Source organism: Ranitomeya variabilis, chromosome 3, assembly GCF_051348905.1.
Source record: "Ranitomeya variabilis isolate aRanVar5 chromosome 3, aRanVar5.hap1, whole genome shotgun sequence".
Classification (NCBI taxonomy): domain Eukaryota; kingdom Metazoa; phylum Chordata; class Amphibia; order Anura; family Dendrobatidae; genus Ranitomeya; species Ranitomeya variabilis.
The window spans coordinates 475,342,077-475,366,442 of NC_135234.1; the positions used below are offsets into that span (position 1 = coordinate 475,342,077).

At 41.7% G+C, this 24,366-nt stretch overlaps 1 protein-coding gene across 3 annotated transcripts in view; it reads right to left on the reverse strand.

The window, feature by feature from the left end:
- Positions 1-24,366, reverse strand: part of DMD (dystrophin) — a 3,762,639-nt gene that overhangs the window by 2,470,247 nt on the left and 1,268,026 nt on the right. For all 3 annotated transcript variants that reach the window (XM_077296691.1, XM_077296689.1, XM_077296690.1), the window contains exon 17: positions 339-514. In XM_077296691.1, the coding sequence (XP_077152806.1) occupies positions 339-514 (176 nt within the window). The remainder of the gene's footprint in view (positions 1-338; positions 515-24,366) is intronic.

A 24,366-nucleotide genomic window follows, 5' to 3' on the forward strand; every position in this document is an offset into this window, starting at 1 on the left:
GACATACACTTAAATATAATGTCAGTTTCCTGATACTTTATGCACTACACAGACTATACAACCAATTATTGTAACTCTACAACCAGAGCACGCTGTCACTGAGAGAGACTGAAGAAGACCACTAATTGAAGGTAATTAAACTACAATTTATGTTTTGGTGATAATATAAATAAAAGATAATAATAAATATTAACAACAATTAAATATAATCTGCATTGCAGGTAATATTTACACCGTGACATACACTATATATTGCGTGTACATGTAGCACATCATTCTGTCTTATCCAATTATTTTTGTTTTTTGCCCTCCGGTGTGCATTGCCATCGTGTTCTCACCTCTTCCTAAGTTCTGATTCCACATGGAGCTGTCTTTTCTTCTGGGGGGGAGGCGGCGGGAGTTCATCTTTACCATGCTTAACAAGAATTTGTTCCCTGGTGGTCACCATAGTTACAGTTTCCATTACAGTTGTCTGTGTTAGTGATGTCTGAGTGGTGGTGACAGCCTGTGAAATCTGTGAAAAGTATTGAGACAGAGGTCACACAATATTCGAAAGACTTCAGAGAAGGCTGTTTGGAGTGTCAATAGAAAATAATGAGAAACTGCATTTCCTATGATCAAAATCTGGCCTCCAGAGCACAATATTACTTAAGTGAACATACAAACACATAGTTTTGTTTGGCTCAAATAATGTCAAAACAGCATTAAAACAATAAAATGATATGGCTTCTCCTGTAAAGTCTCTTAAGTTTCTATTTTTCAAGGGCTGACAGCTGTAATATGTTGTGTTTCTAATACGAGTATGACAGGCATGAACAGAAGTGTATGTTTTTGTACTTCTGGGTACTTCTAGAATAATCTGTTTGCACTTAACATCTATATCAAAGATGGTTTAGCAAAAATAAGCATTTTAAAATCGCATAAAACACATATAACACATATATACTACTATTAATTCAGATTGTATTTAGTTACTACCTTTAACTCTGTGACTGTGACTCCACCACAATAAAGCACGACACAGATTACTCCATGCATAGTGTTGTACTTACATATAGCATGTGACAATACAAGCATTCTTTGCCTACTAGTCTGACATGGCACATGGGGTTTTGTCATGAGGACATGCTTGGAGGTGCTGCATACTCATAACCATAGTCTATTCGCTAGAAATCTGATGGCAGGAACCTTTTAAGTATTTTTGATGTTTCATCCCCATGAACATATTCTATAGATGTCAATTTTGCCCTGAAAGAAGCCAAGAGGGCAAAACCCAAAAAAGGGTAACATTTTTATAAATAGAGCGCCATTGATTATATTTCACTGAGCATAATTTATTCATTAGTAAAACATAAATGTATATATATATATATATATATATATATATATATATATATATATATATATACAGTGGGGCAAAAAAGTATTTAGTCATTCAGCAATAGTGCAAGTTCCACCACTTAAAAAGATGAGAGGCGTCTGTAATTTACATCATAGGTAGACCTCAACTATGGGAGACAAACTGAGAAAAAAAAAAAACAGAAAGTCACATTGTCTTTTTTTAATCATTTTATTTGCATATTATGGTGGAAAATAAGTATTTGGTCAGAAACAAAATTTCATCTCAATACTTTGTAATATATCCTTTGTTGGCAATGACAGAGGTCAAACGTTTTCTGTAAGTCTTCACAAGGTTGCCACACACTGTTGTTGGTATGTTGGCCCATTCCTCCATGCAGATCTCCTCTAGAGCAGTGATGTTTTTGGCTTTTCGCTTGGCAACACGGACTTTCAACTCCCTCCAAAGGTTTTCTATAGGGTTGAGATCTGGACACTGGCTAGGCCACTCCAGGACCTTGAAATGCTTCTTACGAAGCCCCTCCTTCGTTGCCCTGGCGGTGTGCTTTGGATCATTGTCATGTTGAAAGACCCAGCCACGTTTCATCTTCAATGCCCTTGCTGATGGAAGGAGGTTTGCACTCAAAATCTCACGATACATGGCCCCATTCATTCTTTCATGTACCCGGATCAGTCGTCCTGGCCCCTTTGCAGAGAAACAGCCCCAAAGCATGATGTTTCCACCACCATGCTTTACAGTAGGTATGGTGTTTGATGGATGCAACTCAGTATTCTTTTTCCTCCAAACACGACAAGTTGTGTTTCTACCAAACAGTTCCAGTTTGGTTTCATCAGACCATAGGACATTCTCCCAAAACTCCTCTGGATCATCCAAATGCTCTCTAGCAAACTTCAGACGGGCCCGGACATGTACTGGCTTAAGCAGTGGGACACGTCTGGCACTGCAGGATCTGAGTCCATGGTGGCATAGTGTGTTACTTATGGTAGGCCTTGTTACATTGGTCCCAGCTCTCTGCAGTTCATTCACTAGGTCCCCCCGCGTGGTTCTGGGATTTTTGCTCACCGTTCTTGTGATCATTCTGACCCCACGGGGTGGGATTTTGCGTGGAGCCCCAGATCGAGGGAGATTATCAGTGGTCTTGAATGTCTTCCATTTTCTAATTATTGCTCCCACTGTTGATTTCTTCACTCCAAGCTGGTTGGCTATTGCAGATTCAGTCTTCCCAGCCTGGTGCAGGGCTACAATTTTGTTTCTGGTGTCCTTTGACAGCTCTTTGGTCTTCACCGTAGTGGAGTTTGGAGTCAGACTGTTTGAGGGTGTGCACAGGTGTCTTTTTATACTGATAACAAGTTTAAACAGGTGCCATTACTACAGGTAATGAGTAGTGTTGAGCGATACCGTCCGATACTTGAAAGTATCGGTATCGGAAAGTATCGGCCGATACCGGCAAAGTATCGGATCCAATCCGATACCGATACCCGATACCAATACAAGTCAATGGGACTCAGGTATCGGACGGTATTCCTGATGGTTCCCAGGGTCTGAAGGAGAGGAAACTCTCCTTCAGGCCCTGGGAACCATATTAATGTGTAAAAGAAAGAATTAAAATAAAAAATATCGCTATACTCACCTGTCCGACGCAGCCGGGACCTCAGCGAGGGAACCGGCAGCGTTGTTTGTTTAAAATTCGCGCTTTTACTTGGTTACGTGAGGTCCCGGCTTGTGATTGGTCAGGGCGGCCATGTTGCCGGGACGCGGACCAATCACAGCAAGCCGTGACGAAATTACGTCACGGCTTGCTGTGATTGGTCCGCGTCCCGGCAACATGGCCGCCATTAACCAATCACAAGCCGTGACGTCACGGGAGGCTGGACATGCGCGTATTTTGAAAAGCGCGCGTGTCCAGCCTCCAGTGACGTCCCGGCTTGTGATTGGTTAATGGCGGCCATGTTGCCGGGATGTCACTGGAGGCTGGACACGCGCGCTTTTCAAAATACGCGCATGTCCAGCCTCCCGTGACGTCACGGCTTGTGATTGGTTAATGGCGGCCATGTTGCCGGGACGTCACTGGAGGCTGGACACGCGCGCTTTTCAAAATACGCGCATGTCCAGCCTCCCGTGACGTCACGGCTTGTGATTGGTTAATGGCGGCCATGTTGCCGGGACGCGGACCAATCACAGCAAGCCGTGACGTAATTTCGTCACGGCTTGCTGTGATTGGTCCGCGTCCCGGCAACATGGCCGCCCTGACCAATCACAAGCCGTGACGTCACGGGAGGCTGGACACGCGCGCTTTTCAAAATACGCGCATGTCCAGCCTCCCGTGACGTCACGGCTTGTGATTGGTTAATGGCGGCCATGTTGCCGGGACGCGGACCAATCACAGCAAGCCGTGACGTAATTTCGTCACGGCTTGCTGTGATTGGTCCGCGTCCCGGCAACATGGCCGCCCTGACCAATCACAAGCCGGGACTTCACGTAACCAAGTAAAAGCGCGAAATTTAAACAAACAACGCTGCCGGTTCCCTCGCTGAGGTCCCGGCTGCGTCGGAGAGGTGAGTATAGCGATATTTTTTATTTTAATTCTCTTTTTTACACATTATTACATTAATGTTGTTGCGATACCCGATACCCGATACCACAAAAGTATCGGATCTCGGTATCGGAAATTCCGATACAGCAAGTATCGGCCGATACCCGATACTTGCAGTATCGGAATGCTCAACACTAGTAATGAGTGGAGGAAAGAGGAGACTCTTAAAGAAGAAGTTACAGGTCTGTGAGAGCCAGAAATCTTGATTGTTTGTTTCTGACCAAATACTTATTTTCCACCATAATATGCAAATAAAATGATAAAAAAACAGACAATGTGATTTTCTGGATTTTTATTTCTCAGTTTGTCTCCCATAGTTGAGGTCTACCTATGATGTAAATTACAGACGCCTCTCATCTTTTTAAGTGGTGGAACTTGCACTATTGCTGAATGACTAAATACTTTTTTGCCCCACTGTATATATATATATATATATATATATATATATATATAATATATAATTGCCTAGAATACTACTTCCTGCAATTTGTGCCAACTTCCGTGGCTTTGTCCGGAGCTAATGTCCGGAGCTAATGTCCGGAGCTAATATCCGGAGCTAATGTCCGGAGCTAATGTTCGGAGATAAGTGACGTCACCAGTGTCCTACACCCAGGCAGATCACAGGGGCCCCAGGCAGCATATGGGGCCCCAGGCAGAGCACAGTGGCCCCAGGCAGAGCACAGGGGCCCCAGGCAGCATATGGGGCCCCAGGCAGAGCACAGTGGTCCCAGGCAGAGCACAGGGGCCCCAGGCAGCCTATGGGGCCCCAGGCAGAGCACAGTGGCCCCAGGCAGAGCACAGGGGCCCCAGGCAGCATATGGGGCCCCAGGCAGAGCACAGGGGCCCCAGGCAGAGCACAGGGGCCCCAGGCAGAACATGGGGCCCCAGGCAGAGCACAGGGGCCCCAGGCAGAGCACAGGGGCCCCAGGCAGCATATGGGGCCCCAGGCAGAGCACAGGGGCCCCAGGCAGCATATGGGGCCCCAGGCAGAGCACAGCGATATTTTGGACCACTGTGCGGTGTTTCAGACCCCCTGTGTGATGTCTGGGGCCCTGTTCTTAAGTATATTAAAGATTAAAGTAACGTATATTAAAGTATATTATAGATCAAATTTGACACGTTTATGAGCACCATTGAGTGATATACTCAAGAATGACATAATTTTTCAACATTTTATGGTTTCAAACTGTAAACACTCAGAGTTTTTTTTACTTCAACCAGAAAACCTTAACGGTTCATAAAAAACTTGACTGTTCAGTTCAGGATATGATAAAAGTCATAGTATTCTGAATCTTTAACTTATAAAGATACCTTTACATGGGGTGATTATTGGTTCCAGAGAGGCTTTCGGCCGATAATCGTACATATGGCTGGTGACAGGACAATACAATATAAACGTTCAAAGGTAAACACTGATAACATTAAAATCTAATATATAATTGCCTAGAATACTACTTCCGGCAATTTGTGCCAACTTCCGTGGCTTTGTCCGGAGATAATGTCCGGAGATAAGTGACGTCACCAGCGTCCTACACCCGCTCAGGGTGGACAAAGATATATGCCTTCGTGGTGCGCGGCACTTTTCTGATTGGTTGCCGCCTGCCGCGAGCGACCAATCAGAAATGTGCCGTACTGTCAAGAATTGTCAAGAGCTGGTGAGTGCAGCCATTTTTTGTTCTTTCTTACTATTATTTATTAATTGTATTATTCTTACATTTGAATAAATAAAGTATATATGGATTCTACACTCCCGATTCTTTAGAGTCGGGCTGCCATCTAGTATATATATATATATATATATATATATATATATTTATATATATAGATATATATATATATATATATATATATATATGTATATATATATATATATATATATATATATATATATATATATATATATATATATATATATATATATATATATATACAGCTTTGGCAAAAATTAAGAGACCACCACATCAAAACCCTATTGAAAAACTTTGGAATGTAATCAAGAGGATGATGGATAATCACAGGCCATCAAACAAAGTTTTTTTGCCCCAGTAGCAGTGTGAAAGTCTGGTGGGAAGCATGCCAAGATGCATGAAAGCTGTGATTAAAAATCATGGTTATTCCACAAAATATTGATTTCTGAACTCTTCCTGAGTTAAAATATTAGTATTATTGTTTCTAAATAATTGTGAAGTTGTTTTCTTTGCATTATTTGAGGTCTGAAAGAGCTGGATTTTTTTTTATTTTGACTCTCCTTTTCAGAAAAAAAATACAAAATATATTGCTTTGAAATTTGGTGACGTTGTCAGCAGTTTAAAGAATAAGTGAAAAATTTACATTTTACTCAAAATATAAAGTGAAAAATCAGACAAACTGAACATTTTGCAGTCGTCTCTTAATTTTTGCCAGAGCTGTATATACATTTGGTAAATTAAAAAAAAGTTCATTTTTTCACATTAATATACACTCTGCAACCCATCTTGACTGAAAAAAAAACTGAAATGTAGTAATTTTTGCAAATTTAATAGAAAATAAAAACTGAAATATCACATGGTCATAAGTAGTGTTGAGCATTCCGATGCTGCAAGTATCGGGTATCGGCCGATACTTGCTGTATCGGAATTCCGATACCGGGATTCCGATACTCTTGTGGTATCGGGTATCGGGTATCGGAACAACATTAATGTTAAAATGTGTAAAATAGAGAATTAAAATAAAAAATATCGCTATACTCACCTGTCCGACGCAGCCGGGACCTCAGCGCAGGAACCGGCAGCGTTGTTTGTTTAAAATTCCCGCTTTTACATGGTTACGCGAAGTCCCGGCTTGTGATTGGTCAGGGCGGCCATGTTGCCGGGCCGCGGACCAATCACAGCAAGCCGTGACGAAAATACGTCACGGCTTGCTGTGATTGGTCCGCGTCCCGGCAACATGGCCGCCATTAACCAATCACAAGCCGTGACGTCACGGGAGGCTGGAAACGCGCTCATTTTAAAAAGGGCGCGTGTCCAGCCTCCCGTGACGTCACGGCTTGTGATTGGTTGCGTCGCGGTCAACCAATCACAAGCCGGGAGGCTGGACACGCGCCCATTTCAAAATGAGCGCGTCCAGCCTCCCGGCTTGTGATTGGTTGATCGCGGCGCAACCAATCACAAGCCGTGACGTCACGGGAGGCTGGACACGCGCCCATTTCAAAATGAGCGCGTCCAGCCTCCCGGCTTGTGATTGGTTGATCGCGGCGCAACCAATCACAAGCCGTGACGTCACGGGAGGCTGGACACGCGCCCATTTTAAAATGAGCGCGTGTCCAGCCTCCCGTGACGTCCCGGCTTGTGATTGGTCAGGGCGGCCATATTGCCGGGACGCGGACCAATCACAGCAAGCCGTGACGTAATTTCGTCACGGCTTGCTGTGATTGGTCCGCGTCCCGGCAACATGGCCGACCTGACCAATCACAAGCCGGGAATTCACGTAACCAAGTAATAGCGCGATTTTTAAACAAACAACGCTGCCGGTTCCCTCGCTGAAGTCCCGGCTGCGTCGGAGGGTGAGTATAGCGATATTTTTTATTTTAATTCTTTCTTTTACACATTTATATGGTTCCCAGGGCCTGAAGGAGAGTTTCCTCTCCTTCAGACCCTGGGAACCATCAGGGATACCGTCCGATACCTGAGTCCCATTGACTTGTATTGGTATCGGGTATCGGTATCGGATTGGATTCCGATACTGTGACGGTATCGGCCGATACTTTCCGATACCGATACTTTCAAGTATCGGACGGTATCGCTCAACACTAGTCATAAGTATTCAGACCTTTTGCTCAGACACTCGTATATAAGTCACATGCTGTCCATTTCCTTGTGATCCTCCATGAGATGGTTCTACTCCTTCATTGGAGTCCAGCTGTGTTTAATTAAACTGATAGTACTTGATTTGGAAAGGAAGACACCTGTCTATATAAGAACTCACAGCTCACAGTGCATGTCAGACCAAATGAGAATCATGAGATCAAAGGAACTGGCTAAGGAGCTCAGAGACAGAATTGTGGCAAGGCACAGATCTGGCCAAGGTTACACAAGAATTTCTGCAATACTCAAGGTTCCTAAGAGCACAGTGACCTCCATAATCCTTAAATGGAAGAAGTTTGGGACCAACAGATTTCTTCCTAGACCTGACCGTCCAGCCAATCTGAGCAATCATGGAAGAAGAGTCTTGGTGTAAGAGGTAAAGAAGAACCCCAAGATCACTGTAGCTGAGCTCCAGAGATGCAGTAGGGAGATGGGAGAAAGTTCCACAAAGTCAACTATCACTGCAACCCTCCACCAGTCAGGCCTTTATGACAGATTGGCCAGACAGAAACCTCTCCTCAGTGCAAGAAATATGAAAGCCTATACATAAACATGAACGTCAGTTAATTACTGCACACGGCGACTCAATAGTATATAACTAGCATGGGAGAAACAAGAGTCAAAAAACTAGCCAAAAAAGTGACATGAAATTATATTTATTAATGATTCATTATCCACTAAAAGACATCATATAAAATAGTACAATGTTTGTAAACAGTGACTAAATCCAAAGTGCAACCAGTGCTCCAGGTTCACAAGACGGGACAATAGTATCCAAATTATTGCGGTTACAGTAACTTAGAGCCTCTGCATATATGCAATTAGTTCTGATGCGTGCTAAAATGTATACCGTAGTGGCGCAATATCACCAACCATATAACGCATCATACACTGACATCCCGCAATATGTAACATATTGGTAACAAAACTAAGGGGATTAATAACCCATAAATGTCCATAGTGGCCCATCCGGATCCTGGATTCGTGCCCCAACGCGCGTTTCGCGTTCGTATGTGACCGCTTCCTCAGGTGTGCAAAACTTGTTGCATCATTCCCAAGAAGACTCATGGCTGTACTAGCTCAAAAGGGTGCTTCTACTCAATACTGAACAAAGGGTCTGAATACTTATAACCATGTGATATTTCAGTTTTTCTTTTTTAATAAATTTGCAAAAATTACTACATTTCTACCTTTTTTCAGTCAAGCAGCGTGTACATTAATGAGAAAATATGAACTTTTTTTAATTTATCAAATGGCTGCAATGGAGCAAAGAGTGAAACTTTTAAAGGGGTATGAATACTTTATGTACCTACTGTGTATATATATATATATATATATATATATATATATACATATACAGTGCAGACCAAAGTTTGGACACACCTTTTCATTTAAAGAATTTTCTGTATTTTCATGACTATGAAAATTGTAAATTCACACTGAAGTCATCAAAACTATCAATTAACACATGTGGAATTATATACTTAACAAAAAAGTGTGAAACAACTGAAAATATGTCTTATATTCTAGGTTCTTCAAAGTAGCCACCTTTTGCTTTGATGACTGCTTTGCACACTCTTGGCATTCTCTTGATGAGCTTCAAGAGGTAGTCACCAGAAATGGTCTTCCAACAATCTTGAAGGAGTTCCCAGAGATGCTTAGCACTTGTTGGCCCTTTTGCCTTCACTCTGCATTCCTGCCCTCCCCAAACCATCTCGATTGGGTTCAGGTCTGGTGACTGTGGAGGCCAGGTCATCTAGCGTAGCACCCCATCACTCTCCTTCTTGGTCAAATAGCCCTTACACAGCCTGGAAGTGTGTTTGGGGTCATTGTCCTGTTCAAAAATAAATGATGGTCCAACTAAACACAAACCAAATGGAATAGCATGCCGCTGTAAGATGCTATGGTAGCCATGCTGGTTCAGTATGCCTTCAATTTTGATTAAATCTCCAACAGTGTCACCAGCAAAGCACCCCCACAGCATCACACCTCCTCCACTATGCTTCACGGTGGGAACCAGGCATGTAGAGTCCATCCATTCACCTTTTCTGCGTCGCACAAGACACGGTGGTTGGAACCAAAGATCTCAAATTTGGACTCATCAAACCAAAGCACAGATTTCTACTGGTCTAATGTCCATTCCTTGTGTTCTTTAGCCCAAACAAGTCTCTTCTGCTTGTTGCCTGTCCTAAGCAGTGATTTCCTAGCAGCTATTTTACCATGAAGGCCTGCTGTACAAAGTCTCCTCTTAACAGTTGATGTAGAGATGTGTCTGCTGCTAGAATGTGTGGCATTGACCTGGTCTCTAATCTGAGCTGGTATTTATCTGCAATTTCTGAGGCTGGTGACTCGGATAAACTTATCCTCAGAAGCAGAGGTGACTCTTGTTCTTCCTTTCCTGGGGCGGTCCTCATGTGAGCCAGTTTTTGTGTAGCGCTTGATGGTTTTTGCCACTGCACTTGGGGACACTTTCAAAGTTTTCCCAATTTTTCAGACTGACTGACCTTTATATCTTAAAGTAATGATGGCCACTCATTTTTCTTTACTTAGCTGCTTTTTTCTTGCCATAATACAAATTCTAACAGTCTATTCAGTAGGACTATCAGCTGTGCATCCAACAGACTTCTGCACAACACAACTGATGATCCCAACCCCATTTATAAGGCAAGAAATCCCACTTATAAAACCTGACAGGGCACACCTGTGAAGTGAAAACCATTCCCGGTGACTACCTCTTGAAGCTCATCAAGAGAATGCCAAGAATGTGCGGAGCAGTCATCAAAGCAAAAGGTGGCTACTTTGAATAACCTAGAATATAAGACATATTTTCAGTTGTTTCACACTTTTTTGTTAAGTATATAATTCCACATGTGTTAATTCATTGTTTTGATGCCTTCAGTGTGAGTTTACAATTTTCATAGTCATGAAAATACAGAAAAATCTTTAAATGAGAAGGTGTGTCCAAACTTTTGGTCTGTACTGTATATATATATATATATATATATATATATATATATATATATATATATATACCGCTCACGCGACCAATCACAAGCCGCGACGTCATGTCAGGTCCTAAGCTCCTCATTCTTACGAACGGAGGCTGCCGGTTACATCGGTAAGGTCCAGGGGCCGCCGGACGGGTGAGTATATCCATATTTTTTATTTTAATTCTTTATTTTTTACATGAATATGGATCCCAGGACCTGAAGGAGAGTCTCCTCTCCTCCAGACCCTGGGAACCATACACTGGGAACTTCCGATTCCGATTTACGATATCACAAAAATATCGGAACTCGGTATCGGAATACCGATACAGCAAATATCGGCCGATACCCGATACTTGCGGTATCGGAATGCTCAACACTACTGAAGGCATTAAAACTATGAATTAACACATGTGGAATTATATACTTAAAAAAGTGTGAAACAACTGAAAATATGTCTTATATTCTAGTTTCTTCAAAGTAGCCACTAGTGATGAGCGAACACACTCGTTACTCAAGATTTCTAGCAACCAGGCAACCCCCAAATATGCTTATGATGACTAACAGATGTAAATCATTCAGCTGCGGCAAGAAAAACTAAATCTCCAAGCACTAAATAATACTCGGAGGACCTCCGAGCATGCTCGAGAAATCTCGAGTAACGAGTATATTCGCTCATCACTAGCAGCCACTTTTTGCTTTGATGACTGCTTTGCACACTCTTGGCATTCTCTTCATGAGCTTCAAGAGGTAGTCACTGGGAATGGCCTTCCAACAATCTTGAAGGAGTTCCCAGAGATGCTTAGCACTTGTTGGCCCTTTTGCCTTCACTCCGCGGTCCAGCTCACCCCAAACCATCTCAATTGGGTTCAGGTCTGAAGACTGTGGAGGCCAGGTCATCTGGCTTAGCACCCCATCACTCTCCTTCTTGATCAAATAGCCCTTACACAGGCTGGAGGTGTGTTTGGGGTCATTGTCCTGTTGAAAAATAAATGATGATCCAACTAAATGCAAACCAGATGGAATAGCATGCCGCTGTAAGATGCTGTGGTAGCCATGCTGGTTCAGTATGCCTTCAATTTTGAATAAATCCCCAAGAGTGTCCCCAGCAAAGCACCCCCACACCATCACACCTCCTCCTCCATGCTTCAAGGTGGGATCCAGGCATGTAGAGTCCATCTGTTCACCTTTCCTGCGTTGCACAAAGACACGGTGGCTGGAACCAAAGATCTCAAATTTGGACTCATCAGACTAAAGCACAGATTTTCACGGGTCTAATGTCCATTCCCTGTGTTCTTTAGCCCAAAGAAGTCTCTTCTGCTTGTTGCATGTCCTTAGCAGTGGTCTCCTAGCAGCTATTTTACCATGAAGGCCTGCTGCACAAAGTCTCCTCTTAAGAGTTGTTGTAGAGATGTGTCTGCTGCTAGAACTCTGTGTGGCATTGACCTGGTCTCTAATCTGAGCTGCTGTTAACCTTTCTGTGGCTGATTATCCTCAGAATCAGGGGTGACTCTTGGTCTTCCTTTCCTGGGGTGGTCCTCATGTGAGCCAGTTTCTTTGTAGCACTTGATGGTTTTTGCCACTGCACTTGGGGACACTTTCAAAGTTTTCCCAATTTTTCATACTGACTGACCTTCATTTCTTAAAGTAATAATGGCCACTCATTTTTCTTTACTTAGCTGCTTTTTTCTTGCCTTAATACAAATTTAATACAAATTCTAACAGTCTATTCAGTAGGACTATCAGCTGTGTATCCACCAGACTTCTGCACAACACAACTGATGGTCCCAACCCCATTTATAAGGCACAAAATCCCACTTATTAAACCTTATTAAACCTGACAGGGCACACCTGTGAAGTGAAAACCATTCCCGGTGACTACCTCTTGAAGCTCATCAAGATAATGGCAAGAGTGTGCAAAGCAGTCATCAAAGCAAAAGGTGGCTACTTTGAAGAACCTAGAATATAAGAAATAATTTCAATTGTTTCACACTTTTATGTTAAGTATATAATTCCACATGTGTTAATTCATAGTTTTGATGCCTTCAGTGTGAATGTACAATTTTCATAGTCATGAAAATACAGAAAAATCTTTAATTGAGAAGGTGTGTCTAAACTTTTGGTCTGTACTGTATATATATATATATATATATATATATATATATATATATATATATATATACTAGATGGTGGCCCGATTCAAATGCATTGGGTATTCTAGAATATGTATTTATGTATATATATTGCAGCCACATAGTATATAGCACAGGCCACATAGTATATAGGAGCCGTGTAGTATATAGCAGACAAATAGTACGTGGACTGTGCTATATACTATGTGGCTGCTATATATATACATACATACATATTGTAGAATACCCGATGCGTTAATACAGGCCACGAAATATGTAACAGTGGACACGCAATATATAACACAGCCCAAACAGTATATAACACAGCCCACGTACTATATAACACAGCCCACGCAGTATATAGCAGCCACTCAGTATATAACACAGCCCACATACTATATAACACAGCCCACGCAGTATATAGCAGCCACGCAGTATATAACACAGGCGACGTAGTATATAACACAGGCCACGCAGTATATAACACTGGCCATGTAATATATAGCACAGGCCACGCAGTACAAAACACAGCTCACATAGTATCTAACACTGGCCACGTAGTATATAGAAGCCACGTGGTATATAGCACAGCCTATGTAGTATACAGGAGTGTGGGCACCATATCCCTGTTTAAAAAAAAATAATTAAAATAAAAAATAGTTATATACTCACCCGCCGGGATCCAGCGAAGCTCTGGCGATGCGCGCGCGGCTGCCACCAGCTTCCATTCCCAGGATGCATTGCGAAATTACCCACATGACTTAGCGGTCTCGGGAGACTGCTAAGTCTTCTGGGTAATTTCATAATGCATCTCTGGGAACGGAAGATGGTGGCAGCCACGCGCGCCTGGGCGGACTACGGAGGGTGAGAATAGCAGGTTTTTTGTTTTTTTATTTATTTTTAACATTACATCTTTTTACTATTGATGCTGCATAGGAGTGCGTCACCCATGGCATAACGCAGTCTGTTACCGCTGGCATTAACCCTGTGTTAGCGGTGACTGGAGGGGAGTATGCGGGTACCGGGCACTGACTGCAGGGGAGTAGGGAGGGACTAATCGGACTGTGCCCATCACTGATTGGTCGTGGCAGCCATGACAGGCAGCTGGCGATACCAATCAGCGATGCGGGATTTCCGTTACGGAAGTTGGGGACAGAAAGACGGAAGTACCCCTTAGACAATTACATATGTAGATAAATATATATATACTAGACTGTGGCCCGATTCTAACGCATCGGGTATTCTAGAATATGCATGTCCCCGTAGTATATGGACAATGATGATTCCAGAATTCATGGCAGACTGTGCCCGTCGCTGATTGGTCGAGGCAACCTTTATGACATCTATGTCGATACTGTGCCCGTCGCTAATTGGTCGAGGCCTGGTGGCCTTGACCAATCAGAGATGCGGGATTTCCAGGACAGACAGACAGACAGACAGAAAGACAGACAGACAGACGGAAAAACCCTTAGACAATTATATATATATATATATATATATATATATATATATATATATATATATATATACCCGAAAAGGGAGAAAAAAGAAGTAGCGCACTCCTCTTGTCCAAACAAGTCTTGATTTTTATTGGAACATCTCACAAGGACAGGCGGGTAGGAGAAAACATGCTGGAAGGTGAAGTCCTTCACCTTCCAGCATGTTTTCTCCTACCCGCCTGTCCTTGTGAGATGTTCCAATAAAAATCAAGACTTGTTTGGACAAGAGGAGTGCGCTACTTCTTTTTTCTCCCTTTTCGGGTATTTGCATAGTTGGTTTTTTTCCCTGTACGCTGCACCCTCCATGAGCCGACTACTCGGGACGGAGTAAGTCTCAGTGATCTGGATGCTCGCCACGCACGAGGGGTAAGTGCACTTCAGCGGTGCTATATTTTCTCCCTTTTTTAAGGCAATATATATATATATATATATATATATATATATATATATATATATATATACAGTATATATACAGATCATGTGCAAAAGAGTTAGACAGATGTGGAATGCTGGAAAGTAAGAATGCTTTCAAAAATAGGAGTGTTTAGTTCATTTCTATCAACAAAATTCAAAATGAGTGAACATATTAAAAATTTTAATCAAATCAGTATTTGTTGTAAACACAATTTAGCTTCAAAACAGCATAAAAGCTTCAGTTCTTCTAAGTACACTTATACGCAGATTTTGAAGAAACTCGACAGCTATTGTTCCAAACATTTTGAAGAGCTAACCACAGATTTTCTTTGGATATAGGCATACACTAATTCTTCTATTTCTTGACATTATCCTAGACAGACTCGATGATGTTGAGATCAAGGCTCTTTGGAGGGCCATATCATCACTATTAGGATGCCTTGTTCTTCTTCATGCTAAAAATAGTTCTTAGTGGCATTGGCTGTTCTTATCCCCATCCTTGTATACATGGCTCCTTATTCCCATCCTTGCATGCATGGCTCCTTATTGCCATCCTTGTATGCATGGCTCCTTAATCCCATCCTTGCATGCATGGCTGCATGGCTCCCTACTTCCATTCTTGCATGCATGGCTCCTTATTCCCATCCTTGTATGCATGGCTCATTATTCCCATCCTTGTATGCATTGCTTTTTATTTCCATCTTTGTCTGCATGGCTCCTTGTTCCCATCCTTGTATGCATGGCCCCATGAGAAAAGCATAAAAAAATCCAACTTTCCTTCCATGCACACCATCACAACATCTCGTTCCAGCTTCTAGCAGCTCCAGAAGCCAGGTGATCATGTGTCCCCACTTATTAAGGTAAAGAATATTCACCTGTCTCCATCCTAAGGGAGTGGAGAGAGGTGAATAATGAATATTTATTACCTTAATGAGAGGCACCAGTGAGAGCCCGGCAGCTGCAGGCTTTAGCGGCAGCCGCCGGCTTCTGCCTCCTGTGACACACTGCTTCACCGCTCCCCCTCCCCTGCCATAAACTGGGACAATGACTCATGTGTAAGCCGAAGGGGCATTTTCAGCACAAATAAATGTGCTGAAAAACTTAGCATATACACAAGTATTTACAGTATATGCTTGTAATAATCAGCATAAAATGGGTACTTTGGGGAAATTAAAAAAAAAATTGTACTGTTACTGCACTTGTCCACTATATAGATGAGATGACCAGTGCACTTTAATTACACAGGCATGCAAAATTTGGGTTTATGAAAATTGTTTCAAATCCAATAATAATAATCCAATGACTGATTCCTATGTTTTCCTATCCTCTGATTTAAAAAAACACTTCTATTTTTAACCATCCCATATGAATTTTGCACAAAACATGCGTGAATTTACGTACAAGTGTGATGAACAAGAAAAATGTTTATTGTAGCCAAAATGCACTCTATTTTATATATAAAAATGTAATAAACATTCATTCTGCAACTTTATTGGAAATGAATTCATACGCTCTTTCTTTTTCTCTTTAACGCTTCTCATGATACCTTTTCTGTTATGCTGCCGTCACACTATCAGTATTTGGTCAGTATTTTACATCAGTATTTGTAAGCCAAAACCAGGAGTGGGTGATAAATGCAGAAGTGGTGCATATGTTTCTATTATACTTTTCCTCTGTTTGTTCCACTCCTGGTTTTGGCTTACAAATACGGAGGTAAAAAACTGACCAAATACTGCTAGTGTGATGGCAGCCTTAAAGGAGGCCTGCAGATCTTCTCTGTGAGGCATCCAGCACTAGTTCCCCATCATGTTAACATTCCATTTATCTTGATATCGTAATTCTATCTCCTTTATATCCTAATGAAATCTTTCTTCTTGTTCTTTGCAAACAGCACCAAGGATTTCAGGAAAGTAGTCCAAATGGGAATGTAAAAAATGTTTCTGAAAAACCCTTTATAACCAATCTTAATGAAACCAAAATCATTAACCAAATGTCACGTAAAGGGGTCAAAATATGGTGCAAGAAAAAACAAATGGAGTCAGTGTTTGTTTAAAAACTGAATGTGATGGAATTTTTTCAATATTTTTACTGAACTCAGTGATCAAAAGTATATAAAAATCACATCTTACTTTTCAAACAATTTTACCCTTAGAGACCTGTGTAATCTTTATAACTCTTGTAATTCTTGTTCTTGGACTAAATAGAGACAGATATCAGAGGACAGGCAGCTGGGAACAACCTTCCACAGGTTGCTCCCCCTTTTCTCAGGCTGGCTGTTACTCACAGAGGCGAGCTGCACAATGGTGTGTGACGTAATGTCTGAGACAGAAGGGTGGAGCAGTGAGGGAGCAGATCCCGTCACACGGAATTACAAGGGTTATAAAAATAATTAAAGTGCATGGAGCAGCTCATCTTTATAGTGTATTAGGGCAGGGACAGTACATGGAGTACACATTTAATGACACCAAGAAATGGCCTTTTCTCTCTGTTATTGTAGCTCCAACCTGTACAAGCTAGACCAGGACTTCCGGCCACTACGGGACTTCAGAAGCCTCCGAGTTAAGTCATGGACATGCAACACACTGTTACATTTGAAGCCTCATCGATGCCAGAACTCTCTGGCTAGACTGAGCAAGCTGGATCTACGATGGCAGAAAGAAGAGGCCTTGAGTTAACAGGCCATGAGATTCAAGCATGAAAGGAGAAGGAAGAGGATGTTTTATTTAATAGATTGCGGGAAACAAGAAGAGGAAGGGATAGACAGGTTAGCAAAACACTTTTTTTCTCTTTTGGCTGCTGTCTGCGGATGAACAAAATGACCTATTAGCCTATTGCCATGTTGCTGGATCTGCACAAAACAAATCTGTATCTCAAAAATGTGGAATTGCAAATGCAAACATAGGAATTGGGATGCAGAGTGTCAAAAATTTGAAATATTTAGCTGTAACAGAAAGCAATTTGTTCACTGAAGGATTTAATAGTGGCACAATAATGAGTGTCTGCAGGCAACAGTGTAGCATGGTGGAGGCTCCTTGCAAGTTTGTAACTGAATATCAGCAAATGAAGTTGGAAATTGTTTCAAGGTTAACGGTGAATGAATGCTGAGAAATATTGAATGATACTTATCCAACATTCAATTACATCAAAGCAATATCTGATTGGCTACAAATGTATTCTGCAGCAGAACAAACATGAGGCCAATGCCAGTAAGACTTATCTTCATCATAAAGAAGAACAGGAAATTCTAGAAGTGATGATATGGCCTACACAATATCATTAAATCTGTATAGGATTATATGAACAGAAAGAACAATATTTGTACAGTTTGCATAATATAACTGTAAATCTTGCAATCATAAATTCATACAGATGGACCACAAAACTCAAAAAATATTCATAGGTGAATTAGGAGCTTCTTATGTGAAGATACATTATAAACTATAATAAAAACTCAATTGGTAAAAATAAATGTAACTGTTTAAAATGTGCACATCTTGCTCATATACACAGCAATAAAGCAGAAGTGCTTTCATCTTTCAATGAAAAGCCATATTCCTGATTCTGATAGTAAATACTGATTATAAATACTTCCAAGTGAAAGTGGCCACAGATAATTTTTATTCAGATCATTTAATCAAAGACGACGGTTAACCCAAAAAGAAGGGTACTTGCAAATAAATGACTGATATGTTTCTTTTGTTTTCTCAATTCACAATAGCAGTGGTGCAATTAATATCACAATGGATTTTTGTTGTTGTTAGACAGAGCAATGAGTTTGTTTTCTTTCTTTATCATTGGAAAGGTTCACATGGGTGTGCTGAGAAGCATAAAATGAATAGGCTAATTGAATTTCGGGTATATAAGTAATGAGGAGTAATATTGTACATAGACAATTCAACATGTCATTACTCTTTTCTGTAGTAATAACTTTGCTTATGCACAAAAATGATTTATAAAGTATGAATTCTACAGAATGTTCATGAGATAAATTATGGCCATTTAATCTAATAAAACATAAAAATATCAAAAAGTGTACTACCTTTTTTCATGACCTCCTATTAACCATAGTGTACAACTGATAAAATAGTTGGGACCTGTTATGAATGACTTGGCAACCAATACATAAAATATAAATGTGCAACTCCCTACAAATTCATCATATTCTGTAGGGGTTTCAGAATCTGCAATATTGAAGATCATAAAACTGCCAAATACTTTCTCGCAGCAGAGCCATTTTAATTGGTCATTATTTTTATTTTTTTTGTGTCAAATTATATATAATAAAGGTCGATATTTAATGTACAGCTTTCTCAAAATAAGAATATGGCATCTCTGCTTTTTTCATATATATATACACTGCTCAAAAAAATAAAGGGAACACTAAAATCCCACATCCTAGATATCACTGAATGAAATATTCCAGTTTTAAATCTTTATTCATTACGCAGTGGAATGTGTTGAGAGCAATAAAACCTAAAAATTATCAACGTAAATCACAACTAATATCCCACGGAGGTCTGGAGTTGGAATGATGCTCAAAATCATAGTGGAAAATGAAGTCACAGGCTGATCCAACTTCAGTGGAAATGCCTCAAGACAAAGAAATGATGCTCAGCAGTGTGTGTGGCATCCACATGACTGAATGACCTCCCTACAATGCCTGGGCATGCTCCTGATGAGGCGGCGGATGGTCTCCTGAGGGATCTCCTCCCAGACCTGGACTAAAGCATCCACCAGCTCCTGGACAGTCTGTGGTGCAACATGATGTTGGTGGATGGCGCGAGACATGATATCCCAGATGTGTTCAATGGGATTCAGGTTTGGGGAACGGGTGGGCCAGTCCATAGCTTCAATGCTTTCATCTTGCAGGAACTGCTGAAACACTCCAGCCAGATGAGGTGTGGCATTGTCCTGCATTAGGAGGAACCCAGGGCCAACCGCACCAGCATATGGTCTCACAGGGAGTCTGAGAATCTCATCTCGGTACCTAATGGCAGTCAGGCTACCTTTGGCGAGCACATGGATGGATGTGCGGCCACCAATGTCACGTTGCACCACAGACTGTGAAGGAGTTGGTGGGTGCTTTAGTCAAGGTCTGGGAGGAGATCCCTCAGGAGACCATCGGCCACCTCATCAGGAGCATGCCCAGGCATTGTAGGGAGGTCAGACAGGCACTTGGCGACCACACACACTGCTGAGCATCATTTCCTTGTCTTGAGGCATTTCCACTTTGATTTTGAATATCATTCCAAATTCAGACCTCCATGGGATATTAATTTTGATTTACATTGATCATTTTTATGTTTTATCCTTCTCAACGCATTCCACTAAGTAATGAACAAAGATTTTCAACTGGAATATTTAATTCAGTGATATCCAGGATGTGGAATTTTAGGGTTCCCCCTATTTTTTGAGCAGTGTATATATATATATACATATATATATATATATATATATATATATATATATATATATATATATATATATATATATATATATATATACACAGTATATATACAGATCATGTGCAAAAGAGTTAGACAGATGTGGAATGCTGGAAAGTAAGAATGCTTTCAAAAATAGGAGTGTTTAGTTTATTTATTTTTAGCAATTTTGAAGAAAAAAGATACGGCAGTCACCAGTTCAAATGATTGTGAAAAAGTCCTTTCCTTTATTCCATACCCTGGGATTAGGACTAAAACATGATGTGCAGGTTACAGAGGCATGCTGGGAGAGGCATGGGGGCTGATTATGGTGACACTAGGAGCTGGCTATGGGGACATAAGGGCTGGCTATGGGGACATAATAGGGGCTATGGAGGCATCACAAGAGGGACTTAATATAGGGATGTAAGGAGCCTGCTATAGGGACATAAAGATCTGGCTATGGGGACATTACAAGAGGGGGGTGCTATGTGGACATAAGGGGCTTGCTATGCTGACATTACAAGAGGGATTGGTTATGAAGACATAAAGGGCTTGCTGTGGAGACATAAGTAACTGGCTATGGGGACATTACAATAGGGGCTGGCTGTTGGGACATTACAAGAGGGCAGGCTATGGCAACATTACATGGGGAGCTACGGGGACATAACAAGATGGTTACCAGACTGTATTGAGTGCTGTTTGGTACCTTATATTGGGGCTATGGTGACCATAGTGCATAGGGTGCACATTATACTGTATATTAGGAGGCTGTGGTGGATAACATACTGTGTGGAATGCTGTGGGGGACATTATACTGTACATGAAGGGCTGTGGGACAATTATGCTATAACTAGTGTTGAGCGATACCGTCCGATACTTGAAAGTATCGGTATCGGATAGTATCGGTCGATACCCGAAAAATATCGGATATCGCCGATACCGATACCCGATACCAATGCATTTCAATGGGACGCAAAGTATCGGAATGGTTTCCAGGGTCTGAAGGAGAGGAAACTCTCCTTCAGGCCCTGGGATCCATATTCATGTGTAAAATAAAGAATTAAAATAAAAAATATGGATATACTCACCTCTCCGGTGGCCCCTGGATCTTACCGCTGTAACCGGGAGCCTCCGTTCCTAAAAATGAGCGCGTGAAGGGCCTTCGATGATGTCGCGGCTTCTGATTGGTCGCATGACTGCTCATGTGACCGCTCACGCGACCAATTCAGAAGCTGCGACGTCAGCCGTGACGTCATCGAAGGTCCTTCACGGGCTCATTCTTAGGAACGGAGGCTCCCGGTTACAGCGGTAAGATCCAGAGGCCACCGGAGAGGTGAGTATATGGATATATATGGATATACTCACCTCTCCGGCGGCCCCTGGACCTTACCGCTGTAACCGGGAGCCTCCGTTCCTAAGAATGAGCCCGTGAAGGACCTTCGATCACGTTGCGGCTGACGTCGCGGCTTCTAACTGGTCGCGTAAGCGGTCACATGAGCGGTCACGCGACCAATCAGAAGCCGCGACGTCATCGAAGGCCCTTCACGCGCTCATTCTTAGGAACAAAGGCTCCCGGTTACAGCGGTAAGATCCAGGGGCCACCGGAGAGGTGAGTATATCCATATTTTTTATTTTAATTCTTTATTTTACACATGAATATGGTTCCGATACCTATTCCCGATACTACAAAAGTATCGGAACTCGGTATCGGAATTCCGATACCGCAAGTATCGGCCGATACCCGATACTTGCGGTATCGGAATGCTCAACACTAGCTATAACAGTAACAAAGAAGCCATAATATTATATGGGGTACTGTGTAGGCCACCTTATTGTATAATAGGTCATAATATGGACAGATATTTTTATGCAGAGGAAATTTTAATAATAGTGTTTTTTTAATGGCACCGTGTTGGGATGTGCTGCAGAAGAATGGAGAAGAAGGACGTTTGCAGAGAAAAGCCATGGATGTGAAAAGTCACCATGGCATCTGGACAACATGGAGACAAAAAAAAAAGAAACTACACAATCAGAGACGATGCCATCTGCAAGGTACCTGGATTTGCATTTTTACTTGTTGATACTGAGTATGTCTCATCAGTACTGTGGTTTCTGTATGGTCCATAGTCTGATAATGACTGATAAAAACACCTCCCAGTATCTACTTGCTATAGTTAAGAACATACTGGGAGTTGTAGTTTCATGAGATTTACAATAAAATTGATTGTTCTAATAAGCTTGGTGATGTATTTCCTTTTTTTAATAAATGAGTAAAAGAGGGTCTGGGAGTTTATATTTCAAATGAAGGAGTTTGCGTGTTTATTTCAATTAAAGGACTTTACTCTGTGTCTTTATAAAATTTGACTATTTGGTTAGTAATGATGGTGTCTGATAGATGCCTCTCTATAACTAGCTCCCTGTCTTGATATCAGTGTACATACAACAGCTGACATCAACCCCAATACCATTACCAAACTTGTCACCACACCAGGCCAAGTGGTAAGAGCCAGGCAAAGCGATCAAATTGCTTCATCTAATGGAAACGCCTTTCCTGGGGAAGCTGCGGGTTGGGGAGGGCCAAAATCCATGGCTTCTTCTCAGTCTGAGAATATCAGCCCCAAGCTGTCTGCTTTAGCTTGACTAGTTATCAAAAATGGGGACACTCATGCTTTTTTTTAAATTATTTATTTAATGGTGTGGGCACACCACTATTTTTGATCATTGCCTGATGCAACAAGGAAAAGGATGCAAAAATTAGCAAAGGCATTAAATATTAAATGTTTCAAATGTAATTTGCAAGTTCCAAGTTAAAGGTACACCGGCTACACTACCTGGACATGAAGCACAATATAACACTATACGATGACGCTAGCTCAACACCTCCAGCCTTAGGTGCTATTGTGCTTTTGCCATTCCCACCAGATGCACCACCACCATCAGTAGCAGCTGGCAACCACCGCCCATGGGCTCTTCCACCAGACTTCCTCATTTTTTGGAAAATCTAACCAAAATAACAACCATTATATGGTACTGTAAAACAAGGTAGAAGATGTATATAAACTTGTTAGGAATTTAAATCTCCCTATTTTTTTGGGGAATCTGGGCCAAAACTCAGGCCCAGGGTATAACACAACACAATGTAAGTGGCAGAACGTGGCTGGCTGATATACGACAAACTAACAACAGAACTGACGTATATCCACTTTGTGACAATTTGAATCTCCCTTTTTTTGGGGGGAGACTGCACCAAAACTCAGGCCCAGTGTATAACACAACACAATGTATGTGGCAGAATGTGGCTGGCAGATATACGACAAACTAACAGAACTGACGTATATCCACTTTGTGACAATTTGAATCTCCCTTTTTTGGAGGAGACTGCACCAAACTCAGGCCCAGTGTATAACATAACACAATGTAAGTGGCAGAACGTGGCTGGCTGATATACGACAAACTAACAGAACTGACGTATATCCACTTTGTGACAATTTGAATCTCCCTTTTTTGGGGGGAGACTGCACCAAACTCAGGCCCAGTGTATAACACAACACAGTGTAAGTGGCAGAACGTGGCTGGCTGATATACGACAAACTAACAGAACTGACGTATATCCACTTAGTGACAATTTGAATCTCCCTTTTTTGGGGGGAGACTGCACCAAAACTCAGGCCCAGTGTATAACACAACACAACGTAAGTGGTAGAAAGTGGCTGGAAGATATATGAAAAAATACAAGGACTGTAGTACAATTTCAATCTCCCTACAATGATCTCAGGACAAGTATGGCAGCAACAAAAAGGACTGCTGCACACAAAAGTGTGGAAAAATAAACAAGATAACTGTGCAGAAAGGAGCAACAGGATTTTTGCTTTTAAAAAAGCAGTTGGTTTGCACAGCAGCGTGCAAACAGCACTGCAGCTATTAGGGAGCCTTATAAGGCAGCCTAATAAGTTACAGAGCTGATGCACAAAAATATAGCCTCCACTGTCCCTGCAAAAAAAGGTGGTGTTGGACAGTGGAAATCGCTACAGCACAAGAAGTTTGGGGGATAATCTTCCCTCCCTAACTATATCCCTTCTTCGGATGAAGCTGCAGCAACCTCTCCCTATGCTC